This window comes from Pelobates fuscus, chromosome 6 (assembly GCF_036172605.1).
Source record: "Pelobates fuscus isolate aPelFus1 chromosome 6, aPelFus1.pri, whole genome shotgun sequence".
In the NCBI taxonomy this organism is placed as follows: Eukaryota; Metazoa; Chordata; class Amphibia; order Anura; family Pelobatidae; genus Pelobates; species Pelobates fuscus.
The window spans coordinates 140,936,804-140,958,195 of NC_086322.1; the positions used below are offsets into that span (position 1 = coordinate 140,936,804).

The following is a 21,392-nucleotide window of genomic DNA, read 5'->3' on the forward strand; positions in this document are numbered from 1 at the left end:
CGATGTTGGGGTATGCTGTAGTTGGTCGGGTTCGCTGTCCGTTGGTGAGGCTGAGGCCCTCGGGTTGGTCCGGCCGCCATCTTGGCGGGTTTGCCGCGAGGCCGCGAAAAGATCTCTCACCGTGGCCGTCCCGCCTGGTTGTTTTTTGGTTTGTCTGCGAGGCGTGCGTTTGTCCATGGTGTTTGGGGAGTAGGGTGGGTAAGGTGATGTACCCAAATTCGTGTTATTTTCTGCCTTTATGAGCTTTCTGTAACGGGGTTAGTGAGGAGCGCTAGACAGATGCGTCCAGCTTGGTTCCCGGTCAAGCCACGCCCCCTCTCTTAATTACTTTTAAGACCCTTTATAACAAAGTACTAAAAAAAAAAAAAAAGATTTCCTCAGTTAATTTCCCCTAAAATTAACTTTCTTGAACAACTTCATACAACAGCATTTTTCCCAACCAATTTGCAGTAATGAAATTCAAGTATTGATGTTATCTGAGCCTTAAAAGTACCAGAATTACCCAGAGGAGCACTCAATCACTGATACTCTGTTCTAGGTCATGCTGCTCATTCAGCTAATTTTCCTTGCTATAACTGTTATTTCCTACATAACAGATGCAATTAGTTTCTCATCAAACTCATATTGTACAGAAATAGTAATTAGGACAAGTGGTTTAAATACCATGGACACAGGGGAGTAACTAGAAACTTCAGGGGCCGGGTGTAAAAATCAATGAAGCGTGCCCCCAAGAAAAAGCATGATTTTGATACAACTATTTATAGGTGTTTTTTTCTGTTGTTGCAATAAACACTTTAAATATTAAATATATCATCCCCCCGCCTCCATTCTTATTTCCATATATATATATATATGGAAATATATATTTCCATATATTCCATTTCTCTCCCTCACACTTTCTTACTCTGTTTCTATATTTGCCCTCACTTCCTGTCCCTCTCTATATTGCTCCCATTTTCTGTCCATCTCTATATTGTTCCCATTTTCTGTCCCTATTTTTATATTGCCCACTGTCTGTCCCTCTCTATATTTCCCCATGTTTTGTCCCTATTTTTATATTGCCCCCAATTTCTGCTCCCATAAATCTGTGCACCTAATGGTTCATGGGAGTTGTAGTTTATAAGCGTACCGAGAGCCTAGAGCATGGTTCGTCAACCTGGTCCCTACCGCCCACTAGTGGGCGTTTCAGGATTCCAGGTGGGCGGTAGGGATTTCCAGGTTGATCGGGCGGGCGGGTGCGAGCCGGCGGTACCCGTGCGACTGGGTACCGCCGTGACCATTTGCGGCTCCGGCCCGCCCGGTAAACCGCCAGGGCCGCCTTCCAAAGTGTCCATCGGGTGGCCCATGCTGTCAGGGCCACCCGATGGATGCGGATTGTAAGGGGGCCCGGTCAGCGCTGGGCGCTTTAACAGCGCGACCGGGCCCCCTGTGATGACATCACAGAGCTGGGAGGAAGTGATTCCCCGGTCACTCCTCCCAGCTAAAACTGAGAGCCGCGCGGGAGGATCACCAGGGAGTCAGAGTGGGAACTCTGACTCCCATCCACCTGAGCCACCACTGGACCCCAGGGAAAGTCACCCTCCTGCACCTTAAAGGTAGGAAACAGGAGGGTGACTTAAATATAATGTGTGTGTGTGTGTCTTTGTAGGTATGTCTTGTGTGTGTCTGTCTGTATGTGTCTTTGTATGTATGTCTTGTGTGTGTATGTGTCTGTCTGTGTATATGTGTGTGTGTGTGTGTCTGTATGTGTCTTTGTATGTATGTCTTGTGTGTGTGTATGTGTCTGTCTGTGTATATGTGTGTGTGTGTGTGTCTCTGTATGTATGTGTGTCTTGTCTTTGTATGTATGTCTTGTGTGTGTGTGTGTCTGTATGTGTCTTTGTATGTATGTCTTGTGTGTGTGTATGTGTCTGTCTGTGTATATATTTGTGTGTGTCTGTATGTATGTGTGTCTTGTCTTTGTATGTATGTGTCATTGTATGTGTGTCTTGTGTCTGCATGTGTGTGTGTCTATGTATGTCTGCATGTGTGTGTGCATGTCTGTGTGTCTGTTTGTATGTATGTGTCTTGTGTGTATGTGTGCCTGTCTGTGTCTTTGTGTGTGTATGTATGTGTGTCTTGTGTGTCTGTATATGTGCCTGTCTGTGTCTGTATGTATGTCTTGTGTGTGTCGTATGTGTGTCTGTATGTGTCTTGTGTGTGTGTGTATGTGTCTGTCTGTATGTATGTGTGTCTTGTCTTTGTATGTATGTGTCATTGTTTGTGTGTCTGCATGTGTGTGTGTCTATGTATGTCTTATGTGTGTGTGCATGTCTGTTTGTATGTGTGCCTGTTAGTTTGTATGTATATGCTGCGAGACTAAATATTTGATATCTGGTTCGATTTTCGTAAGGAACAAACGAAGGTCTCTTTCAGTGATATTCAGACGACTTCTCTGTTTGCGCATAATATGATTTCTCATTTGTGCGTCAGCTCATCTCCTCTCCCTCCTCAATTCCCCTCCCCACCTTTTTTTCCCCTTTTTTCTATTTTTTAACCATTTTTATAGCAATGCCCAGTAGGAAGGCTGAGCTAGGTAGCCCACTTACTATAGTCCACTATAACATACAGACACACACATACAGACACACAGACACACACACACACAAGACACACACACACAAGACACACACACACAAGACACACACACACAAGACACACACACACACAGGACACACACACACAGGACACACATACAAAGACATAGACAGGCACACATACGTGTGTGTGTGTATGTGTGCCTGTCTGTGTCTTTGTATGTGTGCCTGTCTGTGTCTTTGTGTGTGTGTCCTGTGTGTGTGTCTGTATGTTATAGTGGACTATAGTAAGTGGGCTACCTAGCTCAGCCTTCCTACTGGGCATTGCTATAAGGACGGTTAAAAAATAGAAAAAAAGGGGAATAAAAGGTGGGGAGGGGAATTGAGGAGGGAGAGGAGATGAGCTGACGCACAAATGAGAAATCATATTATGCGCAAACAGAGAAGTCGTCTGAATATCACTGAAAGAGACCTTTGTTTGTTCCTTACGAAAATCGAACCAGATATCAAATATTTAGTCTCGCAGCATCAACCTCAAGGATCTCATTAATCACTAGTAAAGGTAATTTCAATTTACTTTATTGTTTTCTCATTAAACGTTATAAAGTTAAAAACCTTATAAACCTGCATTAAGTAGAAATAAAAAGATAAATGTACGTACATTTATTTTTTTAAAAAACACCCCCCTTTCTTAAAAATATTCTGCATTTGCGCGAAAACTGGTGGGCGGTAAGGAAATTTTTTCAACCAAAAAGATGCATTAGTGGGCGGTAGGTAGAAAAAGGTTGACTACCACTGGCCTAGAGTGTTCTTTTAGCTAGTCTTATTAATGTTTCATTGTGTACTACATGTACTGCATGCATATACAAGACATTGCTTACAATACGTTATAATGATACGATGAAGGGATTTAATCACAGCTCTGTATAGACTGAATTACCTCCAGCTGTTGGAATCCACATTTATGGTTTTATTTTGTTATTTTTGTTTTAGTGCTTATCATGGTCATGTCACATCTTTAATCGATATCAGTCCTTACAAATTTCTTCAGCTTGGAAAGGAAGCCAAAAAGGATTATGTGCATGTGGTAAGTCTGAGTTCAACTACCCAAAATATATTTTCTTCCCCTGTATAGCAGTTTTCAATTGTTCCGGAAGTCCAAAATTTATAGCAAAATTATCCAATTAAGTTTCTTCCCACTCTGAGGTCCTAAATAAAGCTCACTATATATAATTACTTTAATTCATGGTAAAATGACATCTTCCCTACAAGGTACCTCATTCTAATTCCTTAATATCTGTGACCTCAGGCTTGGGTTGGACACGGGGAAAGGGGGGAGGAGAGGGGGTGGCATGTCTTGTTCCACTAGGATTCTACTTTTTTTCTCTTCTTCTTTCCTTATTCTTTTATACATCTTTTCCCTCTTATTTCTTGTTTATGTAGAATGTAGAGTTACTTGTTTGCTGTGACTGGAGTTTACACCGTGTAACCTTGTGTTGATATTTTCATATTATAAATAATCTATTTTTGACAGAGGTAGTCATGATTTGTTTTTCTTCAAATACATAACAAGCTATCCAAAACTCATTGGGACAGGAACCTAAAAGAGTGGCAGAGGACAGGGACACAGTTTTGTCTTTTCATTAGGACTTTCTTGGGCACACCATCATACCACTAGCACACACCTATGATTAATAATCAGACCCATGGAGCTTGGAAATTCATCATTTACAATTAAAAAGTTTACATTTTTTGAAAATTATGAAGATTTGTTTCTGAAGCAACACTCTGCTCATGCCTACTTATTGTAGATTCTATGAGATTTCTACTGTCCTAATCAGTCCCCGTAGCTGGTAAAAGCTACATTTTCTTTTCAAATATTTGTATTGTTTTTTTAAAATATTGAATTAAAAATAGTCAATTTGGACTTTTTTCAGTACCAGATATTTTGGGCTACTATTTTTATTTTCTGTGTCAGTTTAACAAACTCCCCATCTTGGCAAATAAATACCAAGAGTTTCATCAGCTGGATTTCATTTGCCGTTCCCTTTCAGTCCAAATCTCCTACAGAGAAAACAAACGTCCTGTTCTTTTTAAAACCTTACATAATTCTCCATCACCAGCCAATATCAAACTGGGCTTGGATGTGCTCTTTAAGATCATTAAAAACAAAAACAAATTAGAGGTTAGTCAAGGACAAATGCCTGCACTTCTCCCACCCTGTGTGTCCAACTGGAGCATATCCAACTTTTAACTTTATGAATTATTTCTTTTAGCCACTTTCTTTTCCAAAATCCACAAACAAATCTATCTATACAGACCTCCCAAGTGGCACTGTATCAAAATAGTTAGCAAATGCCAAGCAAAATATATCTTTCACTAAATGTAGCTTGATTTTCTAATTAAATATTGTTCACATAATCTATTAGTCATAAACTCATGCTTACTCCAACTGGTTATATTTTTTAAAGGAACTGTCCACAGCAATTAGTTTTCCATGAACATATTTTTATGGGTACGATGTGGCGTTTCAGAGAGAAACCACAGTTGACTTAATTTTTTATTTTTTTATAAAAACCAATTAACCTCTTCACTACCAAACACTATTTGATTGAAAAAGAAGATTAGCGTAATATTTATTTGAAGCAAAGGGATGCACAGCCAGCATATAAACATATCAAAACACAGCAGTTTTGTGTATGGATTGCTTTGCAGACAAACATAAAAACAAAACGGATGTAAATTTACACTATTTTTATTTTTCATGCTAAAAGCAGGCTGTACTCTTGCATTCGGGTAAACCTGGATCCATGTGCTCACTTGTGTTCATTATCAAAATCCATCTACCCTTGTGTCAGGTTTAGCAGAAGGAGCCACAAATGTAATAATGAGCTCTATGCTTAAACAACCAAAGCGAAGTACCAATAGAAATTAAGCGAGGACGTGGTATAGCAAAAGGTCAGATGAGACAGCACAGGTTTACTGGCTATAAGCAGGCAAAATGGGTCAGATACCAGAGAGACAAATAGAAAGCAGCACAGAATAGTATAACACTGAGAGCACAGTACAACTAAGCAAGGTGGACACAATCTGCTTCAGTTATTCACACCTCTCCCGCCTCACTATTCCCCGTGGCCACACATTCTAAACCAGTTCTGCCCTCTGCCCTTTAAAGAGGGTGTCTGCCAAGCATGTGCCTAGGGTGCCCAGGTCAAGTAGGGTCTCCACCTTGGGCTACAATGCTGGCCGACATCTCAATTGGGTTGCGGGCTGTGGTGAGAAGGAGAGAGCCACATTACCGCTTCCACTTTCCATAAATATGCCACTCGCCAACCTGTGGTGGCAAACCGGTAGACCGAGACAAGGACTCCAATAAGCGCTGGCGTCAGGTGCTGCGAGGGAGTACCGGGTAAGTGAGCGGCGTTCTGATACCTTGTTAATTGTGTTTTTCTGCCTTTTCTAACCAAATTTTTCTTTTAAAAATGTTTTGCTTGTACATTTAGAAATTGTTGTATTTAAATAACAGGAAAATAAATACATTTACATTTTTGCAAATCATCAGATGTAATTATGAATTATTTTAACTGCATCATCTAGCTCTCTAGTTACTAGGTAGATCATCAGCCAAAGAATAAGCCTGGAAATTTCAGCTATAAACTGACTTTTTATATCCTTTGTCAGGCTCCTTCTCCTGACATCTACAGAGGAAAATATAGGGAAGATCACCCGGACCCAGGGGCAGCATATGCTAAGGAAGTATATGACATCATTAGGGAAGTTCAGCAAAAAAATCGCAAGGTAAGCAGAAAATTATCGAGTTGAATGTGAAGGACACCAATTCACGCAATCACAAATAACTTCCTCTGAAGTATTTTTGCATCTGTTTTAACAACTTAATTATATTCAACTATTTATTTGAGCTAAACGTTTTTTAATTACTTTTTTGTAGTATTTTCAAAGTCCTTTTGGAAGTTAACAAGTTTTACACAGAAGTATTGTCTCAATGAAAACATAAATATGATGCAACTTTGTACAGGATTTCTTTTGTGGAATGCTATGCATTCTCTTCACTACAACATCACTGAGTCTTGGGTGCTGAGTGCACTTATCTCTGACAATTCATGTATTAAAAATACTGGTGTTCAGCTTCAAAACAAACTTTATTCTTTGATCACCATATGCAGGTTACCTAGATCCTAAAGAAAATGCTTTGTGCTTTTTTTTTTTATTCTTTTTTTTTTGCTCCACTCATAGGCATGAGAGGGCATGTGCTTAAAGTGAATGACATACAGCAGGTGTAAAGCAAATAACAGTAACACAAAGGAAAAAATCATAGCGAGCATGCATGGAATCCTGTGTATGAGGCCCATGAGTAGAGATTTTTTTTATATGGTGTTCTAGTGTTAAAACTGTTGGGGACGTGCAAGAAACCGGCCTTGGGGTTAGTTACCGTGGAGTGGGGCTACTGGCTATAGATATTACCTAAGGTCGTGACAAGGCTTGTTTGTGTCAGTAGTTGCTGGAGGGACAGATATTACTGTAAGTATAATGTGAGGCGTGGGTTAAAAAGCTGAAGGCACAATAGTGTACCTAGTCGGCTTCGCTGTGCTAAGGTGCCGGTATTTCAGCCGAGAGGAAAGGCTGCGGGTTACCGGTCTTCAGTTTGGGCTTGGATTCACCCATAGGCTCCGCTAATCAGGATTGTGGCACTGAGTCTAGTGAAGAGGTGTGTGTGGGGAGAGAGTCTGGCTAAGGGCCAGAGAACTTAGTTATAGTTGGGTCAAAGGGATAAAAGTGCATTAAATGAGAAGGCGTCAACAAAATAATACATTTTAGAAACGTAGATCAACTGGAACCGTCATTGGTGTCAGTCCTGGGTGAGAGTAAGCTTAGTGCTTTATCAGTCCCCTTGGTTCAGGTAGGAGCTGCAGCATATGTCCCTGGGGTTGCTCTCTGCGGCACAAACGGGACGACCTTCGCCGGGTCCCATCTGGGTGCTCTCGGGTTCGTGCCTCTGGGTCCGGGTGGAAGCAAGGAATCTGCTGGTAGGCCCAGCTGGTTCATGAGTGCTGGTGCTTCTTGGAGGTCGGAGATAGAGTGGGTGGATTCCCCATGCACGACCTGTAGTGCTCTCGGTGAACGCCACCTATATTGTATGCCGTGGTTTCTGAGGAGAGTGGTGAGTGGTTGCATGTGTCTTTTACACTGCAGGGTGTCTCCTGAGAGGTCTGCATAGAATGAGAGGGTGGTATTTTTAAAGGAGTAGGGTGTATTTCCTTTGAGGGCTGAAAGCACCGTTTGCTTGTCTACGGTGTTACAAAATCTCACCACCAGATCTCTAGGGGCTGATTCAGGAGCTCTCCTGGGTTTTGGGACCTGGAAAATCCCGTCGTAGGTGACACCTTTGGCCTGTTTTGGGGTTAATAGGCTCCCATTAGCCTCTTTATGAAGTGTGGGAGCTCCTCCCTGGGGATCCCCTCTGGCACCCCTCTGACCTTAAAGTTGTTGCGGCGCCTCTGGTCTTCTGTGCTTCTTAAAGGGGAGCTGACTCGTCACAGGATTTTTAATATTAAATTTTTCTTATCCCTATATTTAACAAATATGTATTTGCAAGTTCCTAAAATGTATTCATTTTATAAATCCACAACTCTTTATACTTCAACTGGGTGCCTCCATTTTACTTCTCTGTCAACCATTGTTATAAGCTCTGTCCTTTGTAGCTGACAATCCGCATGGGGAAAGCATACAATGTTTCTATTTCTGTTTGATATGGCGTTCCCTTGTTTTAACTGGATCATAATATGATAAATATTTTATATAAATTGTAAGGAAAATAGAGCATCTCACAAAAACAATGTTAACATCAGTTATAGATGATTGTTAAAGTTTTTATTTTTTGCAATAGTCAGAGATGTCATAGTTAACTTTTAAATACATTCTTTAAAGCATCCTGAGCTTTACTAATCATTGTATGGGTACTCCAAGTACTATAACCAATTCTGAGATTAAATGGTTGCAGTGCATAAAATGTAACTTTAACCATTAAATAGTCTAGGGTGTATAAGTTTAGATGACTCCAGAATGCTAATCACAAAATAAAGTTTGGATTGTGGTGCAGTTCTTTGCTGTGTGTACTCTTATGCAAACTTTTCACAACTAGATGTCAGTTCGTGCATGGTTACTGAACAGTCAAAATGTTATAAACAGGAGAATTTTCACTCCAGTAAATCATTCATTAATTTCACATATTATGTATAGAATGGAACAAGAAGTGTACTTTTAAATTATATATCGTTGGTACTTGGTGCCTACTCGCCTCCATAGGTTCCAAACCACACTCCCACCAGATTGTTGGAGATGTGGTAAGGAGTTGGGTTCATTCTCCCACATTTGGTGGGACTGTGAGGAGTTGAAACCTATGAAAGTAATGCTATCGGAACTGGTTGACTTTATCTATGGGGTTCAAGTTGTTACTACACCTCAAATGTTTTTGTTTCATTTAGATCTGCCAAAAAGCAACATAAAATTAAATTCTTATGATCCATATTTGTATGGCAATAAAAATAGTTTGGGCCAGAAACTGGAGAAATATGGGTGCATTAAACTAGCATGATATTTGTACACAGATAGAATTTCAATGTAGTATGGAAGCTGGGATAGCTCTAAATAAGATATCTAGAGAGAAATATAATGAAATTTGGGCCCCTTGGGCTAGATATATTAACCATAAAACTCAAACCCCCCGCTCCCCTATAGATAGCCACTCCTAGGTAGCAGTGAATGGATAAGACGAACTATATGTATCGTATGATTGTAGGAATGTAGATACAGCAGAATTTGTGTACATGATTATCCGATTGTTAAATATGCATATTATGTTATCGTAACGCAACTTACTGTACTGTGTTCCAAATCTACCTTTGAAAAGTTGTATATGAATTAATTTTAAAATTGAAAATAAAGATTTATATATATATATAAAAAAAAAAATGTTATAAACAGGAGAATTTCCACTCCAGTAAATCATTCATTAATTTCACATATTATGTATAGAATGGAACATGACGGCAAGACTTTTAAAGTGTATAATCTTATCTTTTTCTCTCCTCCAATATACCCAGTGACTGCCTGGGGGCTGATTAAGCAAGGGAATTTACTAAATGAATATAATTCATATATATAAAGCCAGGTTAGACCAGGGGTGACAAGTGGAGAGGGACATTTCTGACACAGAGCACTGTGATGCCTGTCACTACTAGTTTTTAAAACTCCAAATGCACATACCCACCATAACTTTAAAGTGCTCAGTCACTCTACGTATGAAACCTGAGACACTCATGATGTAGCTAGTTGAGAGTTGAGAAGGTTCAAACTGCAGGACTGGGGCTGTGACTCGGAGGACTAAATGATTCTGCTTTAAATCTGTAATGATTGTTGCTTCTGTTAACCATGTCAGATACTTCTTGGCTTCATATTACCAGCAGAGATTAATTTTATAGCCAGCTGCAAAGGTAACAAGGAGTCTATCGATATCCTGCTGCTTTAACAATTCTGTTTGTGATAGTTATCTCTGTATTCTACTCTGCTCTTTGTATTTTATATATGTCTTTATATTGTGCCCAGCTTGTTTAATTGAAGGAGCATCTCCGATTTCTGTATTGTACGCATCTCTGTACTGTATAGGGAGGAGTAAAATTCTGGAGAAGGTGTCTGGAACCTTTCAATCTTAAAACTTTACCAGCTGCCACTGGTCTGGACTCTGAACTAGAGTGTTTGGCACAGATTACCCCCTGTTTGCTCCACTGTAATGGATTTGTATGATTGTTTTCTTCTTTAAGTGTATCAGATCAGAACTGCACCTTGTCCACAATTTAATAGGTGTGGAGCCTGAATAAAAGAAAATCTGTGTGATCAAGGCAGTAGCACTTGGAATGCTGTTTTATGCCTCTCTAATATGTTCTTCACAAAACTACAAAATGTATCAGAAAACATGCACTGGAGGTAGATTTCAGAAGACTTTGTATAGGCGTAAAGAATGTTAATGTAGCTTAAAAAAAATACAAACTACGCAACAGGGATGTTCTATGATAATACAGAGCCCAGAAATAACACTTTTGTTGTCAAGGACTTTGAATTTACAACTTAAAGAGTAATAATAACAACGTTATTTCTTTGCTCATGCATACATGCTATCTGGTTCCTACTTCATAACCTGATATTCCATATCAGATTCTATTTATTACAGGTTATTTTTTACAGAACTTAAATGAATAGCAATATAATTAAACACATTATATCTCAGAGTACTTGATTCTGTGAAAATCAAATAATTATTTTCCAAAGGTGAAAAAGTAAAAGAAGTTAAAAGAAATGCAAAAATACCAATGTGACAACAAAAATGGATACAAATAAAAAATAGCCACTGATGTTTTTCCTTTTCTTTTTTCTGCCTTGTGAAATGCGTTGAATGCCCACAAAATCTTGTATTTGGTTTTCTGACAAAAGGATGCTTATGAGACAAAAATCAGGTAGAATAGTGGGCGTTGGTTGTATGCTACAATGTAATGTTTTTGTTGTGACAACTCTAATCTTTTGAGACTGCCTTTGTGTTGTTCAACATACCTCTTTTTAGTCCAAAGGATTAGATGGATCAATGACGTGTCTCTAGAATTACAAAATCCTTTTTACTAATGGTCAGTTTTCTTTTTCCTTTTTTTCTTCCCTTTCACATATTGTAGGTTTTGGTGACGTTTTCCAGTTGCAGAACAAGCTGTGCTAAAGACTAATGTCTCACCTTCTTTGGAAAGCCTCATGCTGTTTCACTGTAGTGCGTCTCTTCGATATAGTATATATACTACTTTATTCAGACTTTCATGATGAACATCCTTGTATTTATACAAATGCAAGGGAGGCTGCCTCTTTGCTCACCCTACTCAAGAAAAAAAAATAGCCATGGAGATTTTACCTGGGACATAGTTTAGCAACAGAAAACTAAATAGATAGTTATCCTAAACCGTATAATCTTAATTTCTCTAACCGCGGTGAAGTGTGAGGCAACTAAACATGATGTATTCTTTGTGACGGTTGTCCTTCTGATCAATGCAAAGCCAATCAAGCGAAGTTTCAACACATTATGTTTTCTAGACTGTTTCTAGACTTATCCTGCCTACTGATTCTTGGAATGTTTCTTGGTAATGATAGTTACAGCAACATGGACAACTAAATTATTTCATCTTGGCTACAGACTTTAAATATCGGCATGGAGAACTTTCTACACTCTTTATATATAAATATATTGTCTTTTTATAATAACCATTATTTTTTCCCCAGAAATAGTTCTCTCATTTGTTAATATACAATGGTCAACCAAAATGCTGTTATAAAAGTCCTAAAATCACAAATTGAGCCATCCTTGGAATTTGATGAGAATTACTTTCAATATTTTTTGAGGAATAATAGTTAGGCTAATCAAGTTGTTAGGGGAAAACACATCCATATGAAGATATGTGGTGCAATAAGTAGAAACTGGAACTTTGCTCTAATACTGTCTTCTTTTATGTAGATTGCTGCATTTATTGCAGAGTCCATGCAGAGTTGCGGAGGCCAGATTATTCCACCACCAGGATACTTCCAGAAGGTGGCAGAGTAAGTTCCTAACCTATGTTTGATCCTTTTCTTCTATAAATTGTTCATTTTATCCTGGTCTACTAAATGAATGTTTAATTTCTAAAAAATAAAAATAAAAATGTATATACGGTATATATATATTAATTTAAAAAAAAAATATCTAAATATCTCATTAAGTTTTTAAATGAATTGCGCTCCAGGAGATTGGTCACAACTTGACTGAAATGAATGCTACTTTACATTTTATTACATTTTAATACACATTTTACACAAATGATGCACAGAAAAGAATAGCAAACAGATAAAAGTACAAAAACGCACACACAAAGACATATGCAAAACACTTACAGCTATATAATGCAAAGGGCTTTAGATGTATTTCCACCAAAGGTATATTTCACCTCTTTGTATGTTTATGTATATGTTTTTTTTATTTCAGATATGTCCATGAAGCAGGTGGAGTATTCATCGCAGATGAAGTCCAAGTTGGATTTGGAAGAGTTGGATCACACTTCTGGAGTTTTCAACTGCAAGGAGAGGACTTTGTGCCAGATATTGTCACCATGGGAAAGCCAATTGGAAATGGACACCCAATGTCTTGTGTTGTAACAACTAAAGAAATTGCAGAAGCCTTTGGAGCGAGTGGACTGGAATATTTTAATACGGTATGTAAAAATCAATAAGTTTTTTGTATATCAGGAGGGAATACATTTATACACGGCCATGGTAGGATGTACCACAGAACCCACTGGGTTGAGAATGTGTGCCATTAGCCACGTGTACCCACTAAGTGTGTGCACACGTGGCTAATAAACAGATTTATAACATTTATAAATATAGCATTGGAAATATCATATGTTTTTGCTAATGTGAGGCGCAGAAAATATTTTCTTTCCTTATTTGATATTCTGTATTATTGGTGACCTTATCTATTCAAGAATACAAGAACAGCAGTGAAATATTTATGTAACAGTTTTGTTGTATGTTCTTTATATAGTTTGGTGGTAACCCAGTGTCTTGTGCTATTGGTATGGCTGTGATGGATATTATCGAAAAGGAAGGCCTGAGGGGGAATGCTGTAAGAGTGGGACACTATCTAGTGGAACTCTTAAACGAACTAAAGGAGAAGCATGAACTGATTGGTGATATCAGGTAAATTAAATAATACATATATGAGGAGATAAAGAGGCAATGCTTTATAATTTGAAACATTGCATTCATGGAGAAGCCACATTGTCATAACCACAATTTATTATCAGCAGCCCTCACAATAAGTATCATTTGTGTTTTTGGTTTTTTTAACATTGAGTGGTATGAATTCAGGATGAGAAGATTGTCAGGCCAGTGACTCAGTGATAGGCATGTTTTACCATGAAAGGGCAATACTCCACGAAAAGGGGGTATGCCGGCCTGGCGTCCATGCATTTTAGAATGACTGAATATTACACTCAGGGCTGGGCAAGCACACTGCACTTTTGAGGACTGAATTCCGTGAGTGCAGTTTGTACAATCAAACAATGCACTTGCTCTGAGATTTGTGAGGACTTGCAACCCAGAGACCAAAATTGGGACACTGGGACATTTTTTGGTGGTATTTTACAGAACATTTGTGTATGAGTGACCAACATGAAACTGAAATTGATGTTTGTCATCTTTGCAAGTAATCAGGATGTGTAATTGTGTCTAAATTAAACGAGGTTTGGTAGCGCAAAAGAAATCTACAAATTGGGGGGTAACCATCATACATTTTCAACTGTGTGCCAAGTAACCATCGGTACACCTCTGGTAGTAATGCTTAGGGTTTTTAATGCTCAAGGTTTGTAGTGTATGACTATCAGAAAGCCTCACAGAAATACATCACTTAATAATAATATACACTGCAGTAATGTGGTTTATACAAGTTGGTTTTGTTTTAGTAAATACTCTATTTCTTGTTCTATATGACAATTACATAAATAACTACCACATGACAGCATATGAAATTTCCTGACAACATCCTAGTCACTCCATCTAAGCCAAGTAATTATATTATATTATATATACTTTTAAAATGATTAGAGCAAGTCATAGCAGCAGCATTGCTCCCATAGCCTACATTTGCCAATGTAAAAAGTAACTTCTAAAGTTTTTGGATCAAATATATTTATAATTAGATAATAAATAATGCCAGCAGTATGCATGGAAAAGCCACAGTTCTACCTTCACTTTTGTAGATAGGGATGTCTGTGCATTAACACATATGGCGTTTTGTTAGAGGCAGTGAATGTGCTTGCATGGTTCCTCAATTATAGAGGAACCATGGCAGCTCTGTCTTATTAATGTGGATGCCCAATAAAGAACTAGGCATGAACTCCACAAGACTTCTGAACTTGTCCTGTGGTATCTTGCACCAAGACATTAGCAGCAGATCGGATTTGTTGTACCACAGATGCTCAATTTGATTGGGATCTGGGGAATATGGTGGCCAAGGCAACTCTGAGAACGCACAAAAGCTTAAAGGAACCCAGTAGCTTGCCCTTCGGTAAATCCCTGCTCAGATCTCAAATATTTTTAGCTCACTTGTGCCGTTACACAGAGAACTAGTTCAAAGGCTAGGCACCATCAGACTGATCTACCCATATGCAACCCCATACGCAGCAAACTGTAATGCACTGTGTGCTCTGATGCCTTTCTATCATGGCCAGCAATTTGAGCTATAGTAGCTCTTCTGTGTGATCAGAGCAGACTGGCTTGCCTTCACTCCCTGCGTGCATCAATGATCTTTGGGCATCCCATGACGCCGGTACACCGGTCCTTTCTTGCCCCACTTTTGGTAGATTCTAACCACTGGATACTGGGAACACCACAAGACTTGCCAGTTGGAGATGCTTTGGCCCAGTTATCTAGCCATCACTAGTTGACCCTTGTCCAAAGTCACTCAGATCTTTCCGCTTGCCCATTTTTCCTGCTCCCAACACATGAAATTCAAGAACTAACTGTTCACTTGCTGCCTAATATAACCCATGCTTTGGCAGGTGCCATTGTAACAATATAACCAATGTTATTCACTTCACCTGTCAGTGATTTTAATGTTGTGGCTGATCAGTGACCACATTATTTTGTGGTTTTAGCAGAACAGATTAAGGCATGTCAAGATAATAACCCGTTTCTGCAAAGGTAAGGTGTGATGCCAAGATTTAGGTGCATGGGTTGGTTGCAAAATGCTGTGTTCTTATAATATACTGGTGTTTATTAAATGAAATAATGGGTATCATCTGTTAATAAAGTTGTTCCTGTTTCCTGCAGGGGAGCGGGCTTGTTTGTTGGAGTGGATCTTGTTAAGGACAGACAACTGAGAACTCCTGCAACAGCTGAGGCCCAGCACATAATCTATAAGTAAATGACATTCAAATTAAATTTAGTGAAGAGATTACACAAGTATTTGTGTGTATATGTACCTGTATGTATGTATGTATGTGTTGGTGTATATGTATGTGTTTATGTATGTGTGCCCAAGTATGTTATTTGTGAACATATTTGGGTTATTCCACCCCACCTCCCCCTCTCCTCCTCCATTACTCACCTGGCCCTTTTTGGCTTCAGGAGCTTTAGACATTCCACATCCATCCTTGCAACAAGAAGGCCATTTAATTTTACTCGGCTCTACCCTCCCTCCCTCCCCTCTTCTCTTCTGACAGCTGTTTGGAACCATAGTCAATCATTCCCTTCACATGCCAACAGCTGCTGCAGTTATACTTTTAATTATGTCTGTCATCACATACACATTCCTTTGCTACTTCTTGTCTCATCTCCCCATTTCTTTTTTAAGTCTTTTTTTTATTTTATTTTGCTGAAAACATAATGTACCAGTACAGAAAGGTCAAATATAGGGACTCGCATGTCCCGTTTGCATTGAAGGCACGGTTAGAAAACATGAGTCATACATAATGTCATATACATATCAATTGGTATTAAGTTTTGGTTTCGAAGTCTTAGAACCATTGTATCACATCCCTACATCCTTAACTACATCCGACATGGTGCATGCATTGTGCAAACAATAATCGCTATATAACGCAGTGCATCCGCTAATGCCTTGCAACAATTTGCCCCTCTCGTGTGCACCGTCCCTCCCGCTTCCCCTTTTCCCTTGGGCATTACTAATCTTATATTGCATATCGCGTGTGACATAATAGCGAAGCAACATTAAGGTCAGTTATCATTTACAAAATATTGAGTACCACAGTATATCATCATGTCCAATACTTATTTAGCAGACTCTAATCGTAATGTGGAAACGATGGCTAGGACGTGTCTCATGATTTTATCCGCTCCATTTATCCTAATAGCGAGCTCTCAGGCGCCTGCCCTCGCATGTGCATCGCTGTGGGTATACATAGCGTTTGCGGGAAGGTCCACTATTTCAATTCCCCATTTTACCCTTTAGATTGTAAGCTCATGGGCACCTCTACCAATTGTATCAGTCTGCTTTTATTGTGTTTTTCTTTTTCACCAATTGTACAGCGCTTTATAAATAATATAATAAATAATAAATAGGTTTTTTTTTCAATGTGTGTATTTTGAGACTGACAGATGACAGATACACTGCTAAGTCAATTATGGAACTTCAGAAATTGGGAAAGTCGCATAAGATATACATTCAAATGGTTTGAGGGTTATCTCACAAAAAATGTTTGGGTTGAAAGAATTTATAACAGTTTAAAAAAAATATATTCTAATACTTGTTTTATTCCTTACTTAGATTGAAAGAAAGACGAATTCTTCTAAGTGCAGATGGCCCGCACAGAAATGTTCTCAAATTCAAACCTCCAATGTGCTTTACAAAGGAAGATGCCAAAACAGTGGTAGATGCAATTGATGAATTTCTTACAGGTATGAATGACAGAATAGGCATGGATGAGTTTGTGTGCTATCGAACTGCCAGGTTTTCTTTTTTGTTTGTTTTCATTTTAGAGGAAATCCCTAATAAGTTGCTTATTGGCTTAACTCTTGGACATAGGGCTGGATAGATTCACTTATTAGAGAACAGGTTTACTCTGCTTACTGAATAGAAACTTTCACACAGACTGCAATGCAGGTGTCACTGTCTTGAGCAGGTCAGTTAAAAGACTTATGACAGGGTTAACGTTTGGTTCTTTATTGGGAACTTTAGACATGGTTACACACAATTAGTATACCCAACAAGCCAAAGAGGGACGTTAATCATACCTAGCAAGCCAAAGTGGAAGGAGGAACTATAAAGAGGAAGGTAAGTAAAAAGGAAGAACAGACAAAAGATTTTGGCAATATGCCCCAGAGAGGTTAATAACAAAATATTTAGATAGAGAAGAAAACCTATGGATGAAAGTATAGGTTCTTTAGAGAGACAAGTAAAATAGATGTTTAGGAAATCAGCCCATGGTTTGGGAGGAGTACTGATAATGCAGGTAATTACACTTTGTAATAAAGGAATCTAGGTATAGATTTAGGATCACATGCAGACATATAATAATCTGTAGAAGATTTACTTGATTTATGGTCGGAGAGCCTCTGGTTATTCATAGAATCAGGAAAGAAACTCCTTATAGCCTCCAGCTGTCAGGTTATGCAGATTAGGTAGATTTGTACCAGGCTGGTAAAGCAAAGAAGTTGATAAAGCAGGCCTGTAGCGTAGGTAAAGTTGGTAACAAGGCAGGCTGTAGCGTAGGTAAAGTTGGTAACAAGGCAGGCTGTAGCGTAGGTAAAGTTGGTAACAAGGCAGGCTGTAGCGTAGGTAAAGTTGGTAACAAGGCAGGCTGTAGCGTAGGTAAAGTTGGTAACAAGGCAGGCTGTAGCGTAGGTAAAGTTGGTAACAAGGCATGCTGTAGCGTAGGTAAAGTTGGTAACAAGGCAGGCTGTAGCGTAGGTAAAGTTGGTAACAAGGCAGGCGGTAGCGTAGGTAAAGTTGGTAACAAGGCATGCTGTAGCGTAGGTAAAGTTGGTAACAAGGCAGGCTGTAGCGTAGGTAAAGTTGGTAACAAGGCATGCTGTAGCGTAGGTAAAGTTGGTAACAAGGCAGGCTGTAGCGTAGGTAAAGTTGGTAACAAGGCAGGCGGTAGCGTAGGTAAAGTTGGTAACAAGGCAGGCGGTAGCGTAGGTAAAGTTGGTAACAAGGCAGGCGGTAGCGTAGGTAAAGTTGGTAACAAGGCAGGCGGTAGCGTAGGTAAAGTTGGTATAAAGCAGATCATCAACTTCATTCAATGTAAAGGCACAGTATTGAGCAGGGTGTGACCTTTGTTTTATTATAAAATAAATATTAAGTGTTCCAACAATCATCTTGACATACTGCATTTTGTAGAAGGGAAAATACATTCATGTAATATTGCTGTTTTAGTGATGGCTAGTAGAACCAGTTCAACCAGACTCTACATAACAAGTAGAAAAAGGAGAATCCCATTCACGGGTACAGCACATGTAACATTATTCTGAACTTTTCTATATAAATCTTTTCTAGTTTTGGAAGCAGCAGCTGGAAACAAATCAAAAATGGTTACTCAAGGAAGTAAAGGGATCAAAAGAAAAGTAAGTTTCCAACATCAGATTTTATTGAATTGCATTTGAATTACTTTGCACTCATCAACAGAATTTTAAAACTACCTTTGATTAAGTATACATATAAAGAGGGGTGGCCGGATAGTGGGTCCCAAAGGACAGAACAGGGGGTAACCCTACGTAATTGGAATGAAAACAAGAAGAGAACGGAATCTGTCCTATTTGTTATGGGGATATACCCCATATGTCAAAAGAAAACAGTTAAAAAGTTAATCTTTATTCGGTAACATAAACTGATTTATGTACCCTGTGTACATAAATCAGTTTATGTTACCGAATAAAGATTAACTTTTTAACTGTTTTCTTTTGACATATGGGGTATATCCCCATAACAAATAGGACAGATTCCGTTCTCTTCTTGTTTTCATACCTTTGATTAAGCATTGCAAAACTCGTCTCCCTTGCACCCTCTGCACCCACATTGCAAAGCTCTGCGTCTACTTAATGCTGGCCTCTCTTCCACACACCATGTTTTGATGTCCACTTGATTTAGCAACAGAGCTGATAGACCTAACTCCTCATTTTGCATCACTTTCCTTCAGGATTCTAAGATATGTCACATTGTGTCTTTTTGAAATTGATTGATCTGAACCTCTAGGGAGCCGCAAATGATATGTCTACATCTTCCATCCTGTTTCCTTCCATTTGCCAGACTAAACTGCTGCAGAAGGTGCACAGTCGGGACCTAGGACCTTGTTTTACCCCTGTTCCAGTAACAGCCACATTGGAGTAAATATAGTATGTTTATTTCATTCGTAAACACGCTATAATTTTTGTATTTCAGGAGAATGGCGAGAGCTGTAGTGATATCTCTGTTGAAGGAGAGAAGACATGGTCCGACCAGCCAAAGGAAAATGTAAATAATCGACAAGGAAGTGCCTGTAGGCAAGGACGTGGATTTTCCTCTGAGAAACATTCAACCAAAAGAATCAGAACATGAACAGTTACTGTAAAGAAGACATATTGGTTGTCGATGGTTGGATTTTAGCTAAACATTTTTTTATTGATCGCTATTTTATATGCTGTATGCCTGTAATTTTAATATATGATATTGAAATGTTAACAATATCCATGTTTTAATGGCTGAAATCTGTGCTTTTTAGCAATTCCACATGGGTTCTTTTTAGAATGTTTTATGCCAGTCTTGGAATCTTTCTAAACTTCGCTCATATTGCTTGATTTAACACAAACAGGATCTCCCTACCCAGGCTGCAGTTCTTTTTAGAAAAGTTTAACTGGTTTAGTTGGTTTTCTTGCGTAACTGTCTAACAAAGGTGTTTTTTTAAATGGGTGTTGCAGTGGAACCTGTTCCTGTCTTCAGGGCATATGTTTGTCATATTTTTAAATTCAGAGTGAAGAGTTTATCTAACTCAAGGTGCTACAGAAATTTAGCAATTTAGCTTTTTGCATGTGTTTAATATGCCGTCTAGAAAATATGTACCATTAATGTATGTTTTAGCATGTGTATCAAACAGGCATGTAATCTGAGTAGATTGAATTTCTCAATATAAAGACTTGTTTGTTTGATTTCAGTGCTGATAGTCATTTGTATTATATTATGTGTGGAAAAACATATGGTGATATTCCACTATTAATTAGTTTTACTATTACTTGAATAACCTTAACAATGCCAATAAAGGCTACATAACTTGTTTGCATGTCTCAGATGGTTTTGTATTGTTGAGGAAAATGGCAACAATAGACAGGCACAATACAGTAGTAGGTGACATAACGAGCAGGTTTTGACACACTGTAACAAGTGGTTCCTGTCCAAACAAAAAAGTGAAAACACTAGTGGTCCTAGTAAAGAGACAGCCATGGAGCAAGATTTATAGTTTTGTATCCCCTCTGCAGTGGAGGGTCTAGAGATGACAATGCATTGCCACACCCTTGCAGTCATTATTTGTCTGCAGTGCCTGTGGGTTTGAATACAGGGATGTTTTTGTATGGAGTATGTGTGTGTGAATGCTGATATGTGTTTCTGTGAAGTGTTGGTTTGAATGTAGGGGTATATTCATATGCACACAAATATTACCCCACACAAATTGCCACATACTCACAAATACACACACACAAAGACACATGCTGCCACACCGACACATCCATAAATAAACAATGGCACATTGAAACAAATAAAAGAAAAAATATATTTTAGCCACACATAGTCATACCTTTTGTGTGCAGGAGGGTAGTTTCTCTGGGGTCAAGTCGATGCACAGCTTTATATATGTGCTAGGAGAAAGTGAACGTCGTTGTGCAGCATTACCCTGTAAGGGAACAGCCAGGTATTTGAAGTCCATACTGTTAAAAGTGGTCTGGGGTGGGGAAATATTTCTAGTCATATAGTTTTTTCAGAGCCCTGGTACCTGGGCCCCTAATTAAAGAATACCTTGATGGCAGCCCTGAGTGTGTCACCTGATGCCTGGGTGAAGATACAAAAGACATTAGCAGTAGGGTGAGGACGCCCAGCTCCTTATGTAAAGACAGAACCTTAAATATCAAAGAACATATTTTTCACCAATTTAAAAGAAATTTTTCCCTGAAAACCTCAATATTACTATATTGTTTCCGTAACTGTCTGCTTTCGTGTTTTCATGTTTATTTTTCCTGTTTATTTTC

General features: G+C 38.8%; 1 protein-coding gene across 1 annotated transcript in view; it reads left to right on the forward strand.

Annotated features, from left to right (window-relative positions):
- Positions 1-20,427, forward strand: part of ETNPPL (ethanolamine-phosphate phospho-lyase) — a 35,664-nt gene extending 15,237 nt beyond the window's left edge. Inside the window, exons 5-13 of the mRNA XM_063458364.1 lie at positions 3,570-3,663; positions 6,258-6,374; positions 12,139-12,221; positions 12,643-12,868; positions 13,201-13,355; positions 15,489-15,578; positions 16,945-17,075; positions 18,676-18,743; positions 19,558-20,427. Of these exons, the coding sequence (XP_063314434.1) occupies positions 3,570-3,663; positions 6,258-6,374; positions 12,139-12,221; positions 12,643-12,868; positions 13,201-13,355; positions 15,489-15,578; positions 16,945-17,075; positions 18,676-18,743; positions 19,558-19,713 (1,120 nt within the window). The 3' untranslated portion in view covers positions 19,714-20,427. The remainder of the gene's footprint in view (positions 1-3,569; positions 3,664-6,257; positions 6,375-12,138; positions 12,222-12,642; positions 12,869-13,200; positions 13,356-15,488; positions 15,579-16,944; positions 17,076-18,675; positions 18,744-19,557) is intronic.
- The last annotated feature ends 965 nt before the right edge of the window (positions 20,428-21,392 follow it).